The sequence below is a fragment of the Lytechinus variegatus genome, chromosome 2, assembly GCF_018143015.1.
Source record: "Lytechinus variegatus isolate NC3 chromosome 2, Lvar_3.0, whole genome shotgun sequence".
Taxonomy (NCBI): Eukaryota; Metazoa; Echinodermata; class Echinoidea; order Temnopleuroida; family Toxopneustidae; genus Lytechinus; species Lytechinus variegatus.
Window position 1 is genome coordinate 79,245,905 of NC_054741.1, and position 17,183 is coordinate 79,263,087.

A 17,183-nucleotide genomic window follows, 5' to 3' on the forward strand; every position below is an offset into this window, starting at 1 on the left:
AAAATAAAACAAATAATGACACACAGTATACTAGTGAGATCATATTAACGTCAAAAGCTAAATGCCTGCTGCATTTTACTGGAATATGAAAATTTGATTGATTCAACTCTACTTTTCTTTAATCAAATAGAACAGCTAAAATGCCGCTGGGTGGTGTTTCAAAAAACTGTCTGCCCGTATGAATGTCATTCAAGAGGGTACAGGGGCCAATTGAAAGGGTCTTTCATACCATGCCCATTTTCATGATGCGCCATGTGAAACGCATTTTCCGTTGTGTAAACAAAATCTTTGTAAAATGATAATATCTCGTGAAATTGTGTTAAAATTGATTTAAAAGCTAGCTAACGAATTTTATTTGTTTATCATAAAATTTCAGAAATATCCCACATACAGTGCATCTTACAAGATGGGCGACCGTGACAAGAAAGACGGTCCTTTGATTTAGGTTTATATAACTCCATGGTCTTTGCATGGAAAGACCCTTTCGTGCAATCGGCGCCCTGGTAAGCGCGCTCCTCCGGCCGGCCGGACGACCGGTACCGGTATATACGGCAAAGATCGGTGGCAGTCATTGAGTTATATGGTGGCGGCATCGAGGGAAAGACGTTCTTAAATTTCCCAGATCGGCGACGTCTACAAAATTCTAGAACTAGTGGATGAAAATGAATTGGCCTGCTGTTTTGAAATCAATCTTCATTCTGTCTGTTGTGCTTCACAAATCCATTGGATGTGGCATCACGACCCATATAGAAATAGGTAATAATAATTAAGTGTGTACGGGAGCTCCGGCTTCGCTGGCCGGAGCTCCCTGGGCTAGCTTACCAGCAACCCTGGGGGCTCCGGCACGCTTTCTGGGAGCCTAGCCCTGGGGTGGTATTCTGCCACTCTGTCATAACTTTTGTCATAAATATTGTAATATCTCTCCGAGATGTGACACCGCTATGATTATCACAAATCAGGGCCATATCGTGTTATAAGCCACTTAGGACCTCTTCGAACACCTACCAATATTTGCAGGTCGATTCAATGAAATGACGGCTTCAATGATTTTCAAAAGAAATTTTTTGTTCTCGATGCGAAACTTCCCCCACAGACGAACCGAAATAGTGACCTTGCTACAACACGTATTTTCCCATTGATACAATAATTTCTGAGTAGGACGTTATTTCATTCGACAATCCCCGACCCTCTCCTCGATAAGATAAATCAATAAATATAATAATAATTTGACTCTTAGTTGTCGTTCTACATTTGGTCTCCTTCCAAGCCACTATTGAGTACAACTTTATGGAGCCCTCTCCAAAGACTTGTACACAGTAGTGGCTTGGAAGGAGACCAAATATAGAATGAGCGATAGTATAAAAAATAGTATTAAGTCTATCACAAAACTAACAGAATAGATGCTATTATCAACTATTATTTCTTATGAATGCTGTCTATTCTTGGTCTCCTTCGAGGCCACTATTGTGAATAAATCTATGAAGTATTTCCTATAGACTTTTACACAATAGTGGCCTGGAAGGAGACCAAGTATAGAGAGCTCATGTTTCCAAAATGTTAATGTTCAAGCTATACTTGGTCTCCTTCGAGGCCACTACTGTGAATAAATCTACGGTGTATTTTCCATAAACTTGTAGATAATAGTGGCCTGGAAGGAGACCAAGTAAAGACAGATTTGTGTTCATCAAATATTTTGATATAAAGCATTCTTTTAAAAAGATTAATTTGTTTTATTGTGTTTTATGTTGATTGTTCAAGAAATGTACTGTCTGAAAGTGGCAGAGTGGTCTTGAAGAGGAGGGAAATGAGGGGTAGATGGAATATACAGGTTAATTACCCTAATTTCCAATTTTCTCCGTATTAACAGTGGACAGTTCGAGCTGTCCACAATTAATAGTAATCAAAATAATGAAAATTAATGAAACATTGGTACTCGACATTTAAAATAGTCATTTTGCCCAAATTGAAAGCTTTGATAGTTGCCGCAAGGGGGAGTTATCAAAGTATTTGATTCCACAACGTTGAAAGTATATAACATGTAACTTCAATTCTATTTTTAACATACTTAATGTACTTAATAAAGCAAAACATAATAGATCTAACGTTATCGTCCTCATTTGGTTTATAGATCTATGGAAGTTCACCATGTTCACTATTATAATTAGGCCGCTATTTTCAATTGCTTTGTCACAGCAAGCTCGCGAATTTATTTGCATTGGTCTTCCCTGATATATGAACATTATTATTCTGACTAAATAAACTCAAGGATTTTGATTTAAGGCCCGCCCCGAATTAGGCCCAATATACGAAATACGCAAATGACGACTGGGTTGCTTTGTTATTGTAATTGTACGGACGTACGAAATAAAGCCTATCGTAGTGGCGCTGGCCCATGCAGCTCAACAACCCGTCTTCTCAAATTGATAAAAGCTTGCCGTTTACTGCATGCGTGCAGTCCAATTGGCAGAATCTGTAGCTATAGGGCGTGCGCTAACTTTTCGCCAATCATGATCGAGTACCGTCGAGTGGCGCCTCCCATGTAGTGACCTATTTGTAATGTCATTGGCCGAAAGAAGGCATGCGCAAGATATTGGTACATGGCGTAAGTACTCAAGAATTTATAGTCCAGTCAACCAAACATGTATATTTCAATTCTCTGCGCACGTCGCCGTGGATGTATGTACTTTTGGCCAATGAGATTGCAGATATCACTACATGGGAGGCGCCACACTCGGCAGTGCAACGTGCATGTATACGTGCATATTGGCGAAAAGTTTTGCTCATGCCCGAGTCTCCGCCTTCAGTTTTTATTACATTGTCCGTGACTTTGCAGCACAGCGCTAGCGAGCGTTAAGCATGTAATTTTTCTCGATCGAGACGGGCTGCAGCTGGCATGTAGGCTTTATTTAGTCCGCAGTTTTGAAGTGCAATCCTCTAGCACTGCATGATATTTGGAAAATAAAATGAAGTTATAAAAAGTAATCAAATCAACCAAGTTGTCACCTGCGTATTTCGACAGATTGGGCCTACTCATTACACTTGAGTTTATTGGCCTACTCATTATACCCTTGAGTTTATTTAGTTAAAATAATTATTAAAGAAAAAAGGTAAAACAATGAATTAGATCTGACGATAACCTAAATCTATCAAATGAGGAAGGTCCACTTTAGTCCTCCTCTTCAATTAAGACCACTCTGCCACTTTCAGACGGTTATTCCTGCATCCTTAAAAATATTCAGATGATTGTCTGTTCGAACCAAAAGTCTATAAGAAAAATACGTCAAGAGTTTATTATGGCTTCGAATGAGACTATTTTTAAAGCTGATTCACTTTTAAAAGTACATTACATCAAAGCCACATGTGTTGCTTAGTAACGAAATAAACCACAGAATTTGACATAGATGCGCTAATTTCATCACGGCACGGATTTTTAGACTCCGCCTCCGCGGCCCATTCTTCCAATCGATAAGCTTATGATCACCAATGCGCAGGCACGGATTTCCAGACTCCGCCTCCCATGCAGGGTAAATTAGCTGCGAGATGACACCGAGTACCGTGTGCACTCACGATCACGTTTACAGCAAAAATTGTGAGCGTGTGCACACAAAATAATGCAGATCCCCTGTATTAGCAGTGGATAGTGCGAACAGTCCACATAAATGTGGACTGTTCGCACTGTCCACTGCTAATACAGGGGAATTAAGGTAATTAACCTGTATATTCCATCTACCCCTCATTTCCCTCCTCTTCAAGACCACTCTGCCACTTTCAGACAGTTACCTATTCCTGAAAATAAAAATAAACACAATTATACAACTTATCTTTTTTTAAAAGAACGCTTTAATATAAAAAATATTTGATGAAATACAATATAAATCTGTCTTTATTTGGTCTCCTTCGAGGCCACTATCGTGTACAAGTCTATGGAAGATACACCGTTAAACTATACACAGTAGTGGCCTCGAAGGAGACCAAGAATAGCTTGAATAATATGATTTTAGAAATAACGGCTCACTATACTTGGTCTCCTTCCAGGCCACTATTGTGTAGAAGTCTATGGAAAATACACCATAGGTTTATACAAAGTAGTGGCCTCGAAGGAGACCAAGTATAGCTTGAACAATAATTTTTTAAAGAAATTTCAGCTCACTATACTTGGTCTCCTTCCAGGCCACTATTGTGTACAAGTCTATGGAAAATATACCATAGGTTTATACATAGTAGTGGCCTCGAAGGATACCAAGTATAGCTTGAACAATAACTTTTTGGAAATATCGGCTCACTATACTTGGTCTCCTTCCAGGCCACTATTGTGTAGAAGTCTATGGAAAATACACCATAGGTTTATACACAGTAGTGGCCTCGAAGGAGACCAAATAGATTGAGCCCATAGTAGATTACATCCAAGCCACCTGTTGGAAAACGAAATAAACCACAGAATTTGAAAGAAATTGATGCGCGTGGTATATTTCACCCCCAAAGTCACAGATTTCCAAGCTCCGCCTCCGGCTCCGCCTCCCAATCGTCATCAAATGCATCGGGTGATCACTAGTAGTATTGTGTACGACTTGTGTCTGCGCATGACAGTTGCACACGAATTGGGCAGAGCTCGAGCGAGCAGATGCGACGCGACGATGTACAATGTAAGCGCACGATATCTCTGGATGGACGGCTAGTTTGCTGAAAAAAAGACTTTCAATTTCGAAAGGTAGGACATGATTTGAATACCAAAAGTGTCCGGGGGAAAGAGTCCACTAGTGGCTTCGATCACGAGAATGCCCAAATCAGTATTCTGAACATTGTCTTTTCTGGCCAAATCGTGGTTTTGGGAACCACTCGTAGATTTGTGTATGCGCACTTGTGTACAAAGTGAATGAAGGTGGAAATAGGGAACCGTGCGTGTGACTGAATAAAGCGCTGCTGTATGAAGTGAACGGTGGTTCCCTATATCACGATAATGCCTCTTTTCTCTATATCTCTCAAAGTTTCCCACCCATCTTTTCGGAAGGAAACCAGTCAAAATGTTAGTTCCCAGTTGGTGTAGCCAGGAGGCTTCTAGACTAGAGAGTAAAAATCATTTACTAACGTAACTTAGATGTTGTTTGAAGGTTTGCATGGTGGCATGTACAATTGCTGATGTGGTTTACGGTACACCATGTGGAGTGTTATAGAAACAGTGGATAGAAGAAGAGAAGAAGTGGATAGGCGAGAAAGTGGAGATTTGAGTGTAGAGTATTCTTTCTTGAAAATAGTCCTGAAAAGGACTGTAAACCAGAAGGAATGTTGAGTGAGAACAGCTTGAGTAGTAGAGCTGATGAGGAGATGCTGGCTTGAGTCGGCGAGTAGAGATGATGAGTAGTAGAGAGACTCGACGTTTCGGACAGGTTGACTGTCCGTCTTCACTCCTGAAGTGGGATAATGCATTCAATGATCATTGTAATACAAAGAACCTATAAAAACTGTTGGTAATATGCCACAAAACAATTCATTTTGAAATAGTAAAATAATTTAATCGATAAAGATTCTACCACGTCAGGCCGTCCATAACTGGACTTGTATTTGTTGTTTTCAGACTCCTCTTAACATTTTGATAAATTCTATCTCTAATTTATGCATATAATTTGTCAAATCGTAAGTTTCGGTATCTAAGATTTAAAAGAAAATTGTCAAACTATATTTTGATGATGTTTGGAATCGTAAAATACCTTTGAATTATCATCATTTTACAAAGAAAACTTATGGTTTACTTTCGTAAACTATTAAAATTGGATATCCCGGGGGTACCCATCTCAACGTCCACATGTGATTTTTTAGTCACGAGATTATTTATTCATAATTCCATTTTTTCAGCAATTGAATGATCTAATCTTCATGGTCTAAGTATGTATGGTGCATTATTTACCTGTGCTATTATTTTTAAAAGATGAAATTCCCAATTCATCAAAATATTTGCAATTTTGTTATAATTTTCTTTTTGAAAATTATGCTATTTTGTGACTAAGGCTATGTCTCGTCTGCTCTTTTTACCGATAATATCGATATCTAGGTATTTTACTTAGGAAGCCTTTCGAGAAACGGGTTTAATAAGATTGGAACTAACTTGTCCTGGTGTTGAGAAATGGGCCCCTGGAAGCCTATTGATTTTGAGGTCAAAGGTCAAAAGTAAAGGTCACACTGACATGTTTTCATCAATACCCTTCTGCAGATCAACGCGATAACTTCAGTTTAACTTAACCTAGGCTCATATAATTTGGTATGCATGATACTAGCATGGATCCCAGGAAGCATATTGATTTTGAGGTCAAAAGGTCAAAGGTCAAGGTCACACTGATATGTTTTAATCAATACCCTTCTGCAGTCATTGTAAAGGCGATAACTTCAGTTTAACTTAACTTAGGCTTGGTGTGTATAATAATAGAATGGATCCCAGGAAGCCTATTGATTTTGAGGTCAAAAGGTCCAAGGTCAAGGTCACACTGACATGTTTTCATCTTACCTTTCTGAAGTCCTTGTAAACGCAATAACTTATGGTTTAACTTAATCTAGGCTCATATAATTTGTTGTGTATGCTACTAGCATGGATCCCAGGAAGCCTATCGATTTTGAGGTCAAAAGGTCAAAGGTCAAGATCACAGTGAATTGTTTTCATCTTACCCTCCTGAAGTCCTTGTTAACGCGATAACTTAAGTTTAACTTAACCTACATGTAGGCTCATATAATTTGGTGTGTATGATACTAGCATAGATCTAAGCAATTCTATTATTTTGAAGTCAGAAGGTCAGAGGTGAAGTCGCCACCTTCCACTTTTCTTGCTTGACTAATAACTTCATTTCCACGTTACAGGTGTGCGTAGTATGTGAAAATATGAATTCATTAGTTGTAATCATCTATTTTGTTACAATGTTGCTTAACATTTTGTAGTATGTGAAAATATGAATTTATTAGTTGTAATCATTTATTTTGTTACAATGTTGCTTAACATTTTGAACTAGAAATTGATGAAACTTCGCGAATTAATTTTTCAAAGTGGCTGCTAAAAGTTGATTGTCCGGACACACAACCTGTCTGGACACCTGTCTGGGTATATACCATATTCAAGATGAGGTCGTACAAGTGTGAACAAAATATAGAGCATTTCCTTTGATATTATCTGAAATGTTCTCTTAAACATTCCAACAATTGCTTTCTGCACTTCATTTGCCACATGCTGGTGGAATTTTTTTTGCATCAATTATACTAACAAAATTTTGATAAATGTTAGTAACATTAAAAAAAATCTTACAAGTCATGAATTGATGTTCATGTAGTGAAGTGTACATGAGTTTTCACCTGAGATAGATGTAGATCTAGATCAAACTCCTCTCTACACCCATTGTTTCTTCTTCTGCAGATGTTATGCTATGTGTGTCAAGGTCAGCTAATATTTTCTGTATTCTTTATACAGTTGATCTGATATGTTACTTGCATATGAAGCTAATTAGTGGAATTTAGTGTGTGGAACCCCTGTGTTGGGAAATTCCTTCTTGTATATAGTTTGAACTCAATGGTTGTCTAATTAATGTGCCATTATTTTGAATTTCAGCTCACAGAGCTACTCAGTATTTCAAGGATACAAGAAGAGATGTTAATTACAAGCAGGTAGGTATGGCTTGGTAAAACAAAAGCCATTGATAGGAAGATGGGGACATATTAATAAAAAAAAAACCTTATACATCTCCCTAATCTTTTAAATCATAGAATTATGAGAAAAATCACATTTGGGATCATAAATGATTTCCCCCTCATGATGAAACAAGTGAATGTTATGAATTTAATTATGCTCCTTTGAAGATTAACAAGAATGACTATTATTCTAAATTGTCTGACGTTCTATTGCAGAATACTATATTTACCTGAAAATCCCACTCAAATACCATGTAAGCTAGGTTGGTACTTGAGATCATGTGCTTGTATGTCAAAGTCCATAGAACAAGATACTTTAATATATATTCTGGGGTCAACTGTTAAGAAATAACTCTTCAACTTCAAAGGATGTTTGTTTACTGGAAATCAAAGGTATAAAGTCTTATAAGATCATTAATATTAATTTACCAACTATAGGGGAAGTTTACCCTGATATTAAAGTACATTTGTGTGGAGGTTAAGTATCAATTCCATTAAAAAAAAATAAATTGTTCATTTGAAAGTATGGGAAAATTTTAATCAATTTAAAGGAAGTTTGTGTCTTTCAATGCTTTCAACATACTTTATCACTGATTCGTATTTGTTTTTCTGTTTTATTGTCATTTTATGAAGCTACATGTACCGGTACATTTAAGTTTAATGTAGAAATTCATCTAATTTTTCCTTGTTATGAATTTCTGTTCAGTTGATTTTAGAGAACCAAGATGCCTTCCAAGCTGGTAATCCTTACCCCGATGCCTACTATGATAGTATTTGTCGAGGAGGTAAGAAATTCTTCATGATTCATCAATGTATGGAAGATAATAAAGCATTTCTTTTAAACCTTTCATCTTTGTGATATCTTGGAATTAGTTTCTTTTTATCATTGTATGTTTGAAGTTTTGAGAATAAAGATTTTTGAGTGTTTTGAGTGTTCTTATTACTAATGTTTATGAAATAAAGTGTTCATTCTGTTTTTATGCTTTGGTAAAGGGTCAGGAACATAAATTATATTCCATCATCTAACGTTCAATTTTTACAAAGCTATAATTATCAGTGGTAATTCTTTTTTTTTGTGTGTAAAATTAGTCCTTTGAACTCTCCTTTTATATATCTATATAGTACCTGGATAGTAGAAAGCAAAATACAAAAGATGATATTCTGAAATCCATGCTTGAAAAAGGGTCTGATATGTTATTTTGATGTGACATACATAGTTTTTTTTTAACAAAACACATCTTTATTTAGTATTCTTCAGAGCCTTACTGGTTTTTTTTCTTTTTTTTTTTGGGGGGGGGGAGGGGCAGACATTCATATAATCTAGTAATGAATTGGCATATAGTCTTTGCAGTGACCTGCACTTTTTGTTATTTACGAAACAGAAGATGGGCTTTGAGTTTGTTTATTACCTGCCTTTGATTGACCATTGTCATTTTGAATAGGGAAGTATCACAGTGTATCAGAGGACACCCACTGGTCTCCATTCCTGATCACAACCATCCAGTATATCAGAGATCATTACCCACAGCCATGGAACAAGGTAAGATGATGATAGTAATGATGATGATGTAGAAGAAAAAAGAGGAGGAGGAGGTGTAAGTGGTGGTAGTATTGATTATTGTACTCCTCTTTCAATCCCACTCCTGACCATAACACATAAAGCAGTATGATTTGGTTAGTTACAGTGAATGATTCAGAATACCTTCAATTGTTTTATGAAATCTACTATTCGGCTGTTAGGAGACTATGCTTTGAGAGGATAGACCTGAAAAGGTAAATGCTCAAGTACTATTTGAGAATCTCATAATGGATGTGTATTGACAAGCTTTAGTTAAGCTAACCTCATGATACAGTTACACACAACAAATGCTGTGGGGGGCCGGGGGGGGGGGGGGGGGGGGTCACTCTGGCCCTCTGGATACGCCTATGAGAGCCTTTTTTGTAACTTCTATTTTGCCATGTTTATCATTTAGTTTGGATTTTATTTCTCTTTCCTTTTTTGTTATATTCCTTATCTGTGCAGGATGCGACAAAGCTTGTTGTGTTCTTGTTGGGGTTTGCATCCCACCAGGTAGCTGATGTATCCTGGCATAGCTTAGGTATTGACCAGGGGTTCCTTACAACAATGGGAGATGTAAGTCTATATCGATATAAAACAATAAAGGGCATTGCAAGAAACTTTATGGTTGCAATAAGATGCATTTATCTTAGTGATTGATCAATTTCAATCATAGGGAATAAATTTTAGTTCTGCAAAAAGCAAGCTGGCATTCAGTGAAAATCTGTAATTAATGACGAGACATATCAAGTGATTTTAGACCAACTAAGTTGCTTGTGATGGTAGGTCTTGAAGTACATGTATTTGAGGGACTAAAATCTCTCAAGTGTGATACAGAAAACAAAAACAAAAATGTCACAAATTCAAATGAAAGAGGAAATCATGGTAAAATAATAGAAAAATTTACTTCTACTTCAATACAAGCTCATCTACTGATGAACTGATTATGAAAGCAACTATTGGAATGATTAGTCTGTCAAAGTAATATTTGACTCCTATTTAACATCATCTTTGCGATTTGTGCAAAACTAAATTGATGCCCATTTGTTAATTTGCTTGTATTTTATGAAACAGAAACAGAAAGTTACAATTTATCTTATTTACCCTTGTTTTTCATTTTTAGATCAACTTCTTTGGTTCCTTCCCTGATGCCCATAGTGTAGGAGATGAAGGTTGGTTAGGGGGGCATTTCATAAATCTAATAGACAATAGTGAACTGACCTGAGCCATTGAAACCCATGCATCTTATTGGCTTAGAACAAATGAGTGAAAAATCACTAGAATAAGTTTTTTTGAAATGCTCTCCTGAATTTCAATAATAGTTCAAACTGCTTTGACCACCTGCATAGAAGGACTCTGATAGGACTTACAAGTGGAATGTTTATAAATGCATAAATATATGTCTTATTGTTCATGTTACATAATACATTTTAATAAAAAAGAGTAAAAATGTGACTTTGAAATACTGTTTTTTCACACCTGCATAGGGTAATCAAATATGACTGAACATTCAGGGTCAATGAACCAAAACCATGTTGGGGGAATCATCAAAATCAAGTTTTTTAATTGTCATCTAACTTAGAAATTTTATGGACTTAGTTCATGACATAAGGGTAATGGTGTCTAAGATCATACCTGAGTTTCAGGTCACATGACCAAGGTCAATAGGGTTAACAATCTTTGGTCATGTTTGGAGTATTTGTGGAATTGTCATCGTAACTTTCAAATTTTATGGATCTAGTTCATGACACTTGGAAATCAGAGCAATCAATTATCCCTGAATATTCTGTGCATGTTTCAGGTCACATCTGACCATGGTTAATGGTTATTTGGGGTTGAGGAACTTTGGTAATGTTGGGGTATTTATGGAATTTTCATCATAACTTAAAAGTTTATAGATCTAGTTCATGAAACTTGGACATAAATAGTAGCCACATATCCTTGGATATCCTGTGCATGTTTCAGGTCATGTGAGCAAGGTCAAAGGTCATCTAAGGTCAATGAATTTTGGCTGTGTTGGCAGAATTTGTTGAATTGGCATTATCAATTAAAAATAAAAAGTATATGGATCTGCTTCATGAAACCTAGACATAGGGTAATTAAGTGTGAATGAATGTTTTGCACACGTCTTAGGTCACGTAATCATGGTCATTTTTGGTCAATGGACATATTATTTTATCATATAAGTGTTTGCTTTTGTGAATAATTATTCAATAGCTGTTTCAAAGTCGGCATTACTGCTATATCGAATCGTGTATTGCAAGCGAGACTACAAGAGAAATTCCACTTGTTTAAAATGAAATTCTTAAAACATAATCATGACAAACTGACCCTCTTTATGTACACATTTCTCTAAGTTCCATTAAGTTCCTTTAAGATCACATGAAGACCTCTTGGCAAAAATATTTTTTCTGTGAAATTAAATCTGTAACCTCATCCAAGCACCTTTAACAAACAGACTCTCAGATTGATGGTAACAACCGTTGAAATGTGATTATAATTCAGAAGTTTTATTCTATTTCCCACAATTTTTCAGGAGGAGATGTTTTATCTGAAGCTGAATTGGATTTACAGTACATTCGTACTTTATCAAACTGGTACGATCAATAATTCTACATTGACATTAATTGTAAATATATGTAGGTTGTTTGAAATTGACTGACCCAATATTTCACCCGAGCAAGAGAGAAGTATGAATTCCATATACCCGGTAGTTTTTAAGATTACAGAACATGGTGGAGTAATTTATGTGTAAAGTGATTCTTTGAGATCATTTGTATTGGTTTCCTGTCAGTTCATGCTTTCATTATAACTGATTACCACCACCCCCCAAAAAAAAAAGCAATTGGTCCCAAATTTGATTTTGTTAGATTGTGTGGGTAAGACAAATAGTTTTTAATTATTAGATAGACAAGATAACAGCCTAATATTAGATAATGAAAACAAACTGGAAGCCAAGTACTCTGAGGATGGATAAAATAGAAAATCATACATTGTTAGTTTTATTGATTATAGGTTTGAAATATACCAAATACTTAATGAGTATCTGGGTTGATGTGCTAATTATGGAGCAATTAATTTCATCCATGCAAACACTTGATGGTTGTCATGTTTGATTCTATTGAATGCATGTTGTGATGGTTACCACAGTTATAAATTATTTTAAACATTCAGGTATGTACCTGTCAAGGACTTGTATGAGATCTACAAAATATATTACAACAACACAGTCATAATGCAAGAGGATGTCATTGTAGAATGCACAGCAATTTTGTTTCTTGCCAGGTAAAGTATCTTTCTTTTAATACACTGATCTTTAATTGTGATAAGATGCTACAACTGACTGACTGTTGGTTTTATTAATTGCAGTGCTGTTTATATAAATCCTACATTTGAAATTCAAAGGTAATATTATAGGTATTCTTGTGCAAATCAAACTTAATATTTCATGTATTTTTGAATGGCCAAATGATTCTGCCTCTTGAAATGTTGATATAGATATTCTTTGTATTGTCCACTCTACAGGTTAGGAGAAAAGCTGGCCCTTTCCAAGGTAATTCACTCTAGATGATAATAGTAAACCCAGTCTCATACTTAAACTTATTTCTAGTCTGTTTTTCATTCAGGAAAAATGTAATAATTGACAGAGTTTGTATTACCTTTGAAAATGTAAAATGTACCTATCACAGACTTCGATGCAGATGAGAATAATGGAAATGAAATTTTGAGTGATTAGAGGACTTTCACTATTTTTTTTCCAAATATATTGCAGCATAAATTTCAACGTGTATTTTATGTTAGTGGATTATGCTAAAGGGATCAAGAAAAAGAAGTAGGAGAAAAGAAGGTGTTAAGAGATGTAGAAGCAAGAATAGAAACAGAGGGTTTAGTTTAACAACTACACAATTATCCTTTCTAATTCAAATTTTAATGCAAATATATTCACTTCTTGTCCATTCTAATGTATGATACCTCTATGTATGATTTTTTCCTCTTTGTGTAGCTGTATATGGATTACTCATCCAAGTCTCCATTTATGGTGGAGGAGTTTGAGTCTTATTTCCTTGGAGGTGTTGATGATATGGCAGTATGGAGTCAGAGACTTTGGCATGATACTATCGATATGCTGGAACATGGAACTGAGTGAGTTATTGTTCGTGGCAATTCCAAAATGACACTGATACTTTGCAAGAGATCACTTCAAGGATGAATTATGATTCCATAAAAATGTTAATGATTGAAACCCTTTTCGGTTAGCTCATGATACTCCAAAGATAAGTTCAGTTCTGCACCTTGAAGAGTTCATTCCTTGTGGTCATAAGTTTGAATGTCTTCAGGACTAAATAACAGCCCAAATTCATAAAGAAGATTTAGTCTGTGTTTAAGGTTTTATTCTCCATTTATAAGAAAACATGGATTACAAGTGAATATGACAAGCAACTATTATGTACATTTATAAAACCAACATTGGAGAGCGCTTTTTAACCATCCTCCTGAATTCATACATTATCATTGAAGTTTATGCCTTTTCTATCTGTAGTGTTTGTGAGGTACCCCATAATCCCATCTACATTAACTGTTCCCATAATGCGATTAAACCAATGCCAAAGAGATTGAAGACACCCCTGAGAGGTCTCCGGAGCAGGATCAACCTACATGGCTTGGGTAGGAAGGATGTAATGATTACGCCTTCTACCAGAGGCATCTATCTGTCGGCTGCTGATTCTCTCAAGGTAAAGGGCCAAATCTTAAATAATTTCAACCATGATGAGGATTACTTGCGATTGTGGTGATGGGGAAAGCATGGTTGATAACTATAAAATTATTGGATAGTGGCAGGAAGACATGACAGTATTAAGGAAGAATAAGTGGTGGTGGTGGTGATGATGGTTGTGATGGAGGAGGAGGAGAAAATGAAGAAAGTGAGGAATGGAAGAGGAACAAACACTGTTTTGGCATAGCCTGGGAATTAATATTTTGAATGATTTGATTTACTATATCTATCTGTATTACGAATTATCAAGAAGGATTACTTTTTATAAGTTCAATCATACTAAATTTTATTTACAGGAACAGCTAAAAACCCTTCATGAAAGACTTGAAGAAAAGAAAAGAAGAACAATGCTACGGTCTAGAAATGATGAGAAACCAACATCATCTTTCTATGTCAGAGATCCTTATGCAAGACTTGGACAGTAAGTTACATTGTATTTCATCTTAATTTTTTTGGGCATCTGTCTTACCGGTATCTTGATTGCTCTTTCTATTTTTTGCGTCCAGTTCACTCTTGTCTGTTGAAAACACAATGCATGTCTGTCTTTTCTACCAGTTTGTTTTGTTCTCTTCCGGTGAATTAATCTGTCTTTTGTTTGCATACATGTCCCTTCAAATTGTTCCTATCTTGGTTGGCAGTTATGCTTTTGTTATTAACACAGTTTTGATTCTCAGTCATACGTCTGTTGAATCCAAACATATTTATTAACAGTATATTTGTATATTGAATGCAAATCAAATATTTTTTCATTAATATTTTGAATTTGTGTGGAGGTAATTAAATACAAGTTTAGAATATTGCATTTGAAAGGTAAGTAATTCACCTGAGCCAAAGTGCTCTACATGTATATAGCTGTTGTGATATATTCACCATGTGATTTCTCAGGAAATGAATTCATGAAATTCCTTATGAGAGGTAACCAAACTTAATTTCTTCAGATAATGGGAGCAGGACGTTTTGTCTGACATGTCCCATTTTATCTGACAGTTACCAATGGTAACAGTTCTTCTCAGCCAATCAAAATCAAGGAAATTTTCAGATCTGACTACTTGTTGGTTGAAAATGCTGTTGAAATGTTCCCAAGGTTTGTAACTTCTAGGGGGTAGGAGATGTGTCTTTAAGTGTATCTTTATATCTATTATATACCCTTTTTCCCATAAAATGCTCTATTTGGACAGGGCAGTAATCTCAAGCATGTGTTTCTGGTAGGGCAAGTTTAATCTTTGATGAGGGCTAGGCTTGCCTATTGGACTAGAGCATCTCGTGAGTAATGAGCCGGCCAGGCTTGTCTTTAAATGTTGGAGAACAGGGCGATAAGGTCAAGCAGTTATTTCTAGTAGGGCTAGTTTAATCTTTGATGAGGGCTAGGCTTGCCTATTGGACTAGAGCATCTCGTGAGTTATGAGCCGGCCAGGCTTGTCTTTAAATGTTGGAGAACAGGGCGATAAGGTCAAGCAGTTATTTCTAGTAGGGCTAGTTTAATCTTTGATGAGGGCTAGGCTTGCCTATTGGACTAGAGCATCTCGTGACTTATGAGCCAGCCAGGCTTGTCTTTGAATGTTGGAGAACAGGGCAATAAGGTCAAGCAGTTGTTTCTGGTAGGGCAAGTTTAATCTTTGATGAGGGCTAGGCTTGCCTATTGGACTAGAGCATCTCGTGAGTAATGAGCCGGCCAGGCTTGTCTTTAAATGTTGGAGAACAGGGCGATAAGGTCAAGCAGTTATTTCTAGTAGGGCTAGTTTAATCTTTGATGAGGGCTAGGCTTGCCTATTGGACTAGAGCATCTCGTGAGTTATGAGCCGGCCAGGCTTGTCTTTAAATGTTGGAGAACAGGGCGATAAGGTCAAGCAGTTGTTTCTAGTAGGGCTAGTTTAATCTTTGATGAGGGCTAGGCTTGAATTTACAAAACTATGACATCAAATTTTGCAAAAATCTCATGTCTCATTAATTATGCTAATTTATGCATAAAATAATAAGTTTGCTCTAATTAATAAAATAATGCCCCTGAAATGCTAATTTTTGTTTCACATAAGCTAGATAGGCATCTGATCAAATTGATTTGGAAAAAAATTTCAAAATCACATTTATTTTTGATGTATTCTATTGTTTTCTAAATTTCTTATGTATTTCTTTGTTTTTCGACTTTTTTTTGTTTTTTCAATGGAAATTGTCGGGGACTTTATTTTGACCATAAACAAGATAAAATTAATTGATTTTAAGCAGTAAAAGGACAAATAATGATACATTTATGAATTTTGGCTAAGAACACTATTTGCATTGGATTTGTACACAAATTCACGTTTTTGAGTAATTTTGGGTCTGCATGCACTTACGAAATGTTGCGTAATTTTGGAACCGCGTACCCGGGGTTCACAATTTTGGTCTCAAAAGTTGCGCGAGACTTGGAAGTAAAAAGTCAGCGAGCGACGCGGTCAAAAAATGTCGCGCGGCGGATTTATGTCGAGGGGGGGGCTGAATCAGCCCCCCCAGTCGTTTTAGGGTTAACCCTATAAGGACTTGGGGGGGGGATGGGGAGGTCATTGCACCCCCTCAACTTACCTCATGAGAGTACCCTGTCAGTTATGAGGAAACCCTATGTCTTTGCCCAGATTTACTCTCTCATATGTAATTATTTGATTCACCTAATACTATCAGCCATAGCATTGGAGACAGCTGAATACTAAGGAATACAACAGACTTTTCAGATTTTCATTCATCCCTTACCCTTATACACAAATATACATTGAATACAGGAGCATGGCAAAATCTCCCTGTAATGATACTGACACAGAGGACCTGATCTTAGGAAGCCCTGGATATGGGTTGGAAGGCCAGGTCCAGACTGGACGAGTCTATGTCATCTATGGAACTAACCAGATCTTACATAATGGATCGCATGACTTGGATCAACAGGCTGATCTTATCCTTCAAGGTTTCCATGTAAGTTTGTTTTGGTTCCTGTTGTAAAATTACTTTGTGACATAGTTTTTTAAATTGTATCATTGTGTTATATATTCATTAATTCCACTTTGATTTTTTCATTTCTTGTTCTGATAATCACTACACTCCTTTCATTTTTTTTGGGGGGGTATAGTTGAAGGAAAATTATTTCAAGGTAATTTTTACATAAATACAAGCGCACTTTCGAATTTTCTTTACAAATTTACTAGAGAAGTGTAATTTCTTGAA

The 17,183-nt window shown here is 36.3% G+C and overlaps 1 protein-coding gene across 1 annotated transcript in view; it reads left to right on the forward strand.

The window, feature by feature from the left end:
• The first annotated feature begins 543 nt into the window (after positions 1 to 543).
• The window catches only part of LOC121409171 (phosphatidylinositol-glycan-specific phospholipase D-like), a 33,940-nt gene continuing 17,300 nt past the window's right edge, over positions 544 to 17,183 (forward strand). Inside the window, exons 1-13 of the mRNA XM_041601018.1 lie at positions 544 to 756; positions 7,583 to 7,638; positions 8,369 to 8,447; positions 9,105 to 9,202; positions 9,686 to 9,796; positions 10,344 to 10,392; positions 11,757 to 11,817; positions 12,395 to 12,505; positions 12,746 to 12,773; positions 13,224 to 13,363; positions 13,761 to 13,953; positions 14,291 to 14,415; positions 16,748 to 16,934. Coding sequence (XP_041456952.1) covers positions 657 to 756; positions 7,583 to 7,638; positions 8,369 to 8,447; positions 9,105 to 9,202; positions 9,686 to 9,796; positions 10,344 to 10,392; positions 11,757 to 11,817; positions 12,395 to 12,505; positions 12,746 to 12,773; positions 13,224 to 13,363; positions 13,761 to 13,953; positions 14,291 to 14,415; positions 16,748 to 16,934 — 1,338 coding nt within the window. The 5' untranslated portion in view covers positions 544 to 656. The remainder of the gene's footprint in view (positions 757 to 7,582; positions 7,639 to 8,368; positions 8,448 to 9,104; positions 9,203 to 9,685; positions 9,797 to 10,343; positions 10,393 to 11,756; positions 11,818 to 12,394; positions 12,506 to 12,745; positions 12,774 to 13,223; positions 13,364 to 13,760; positions 13,954 to 14,290; positions 14,416 to 16,747; positions 16,935 to 17,183) is intronic.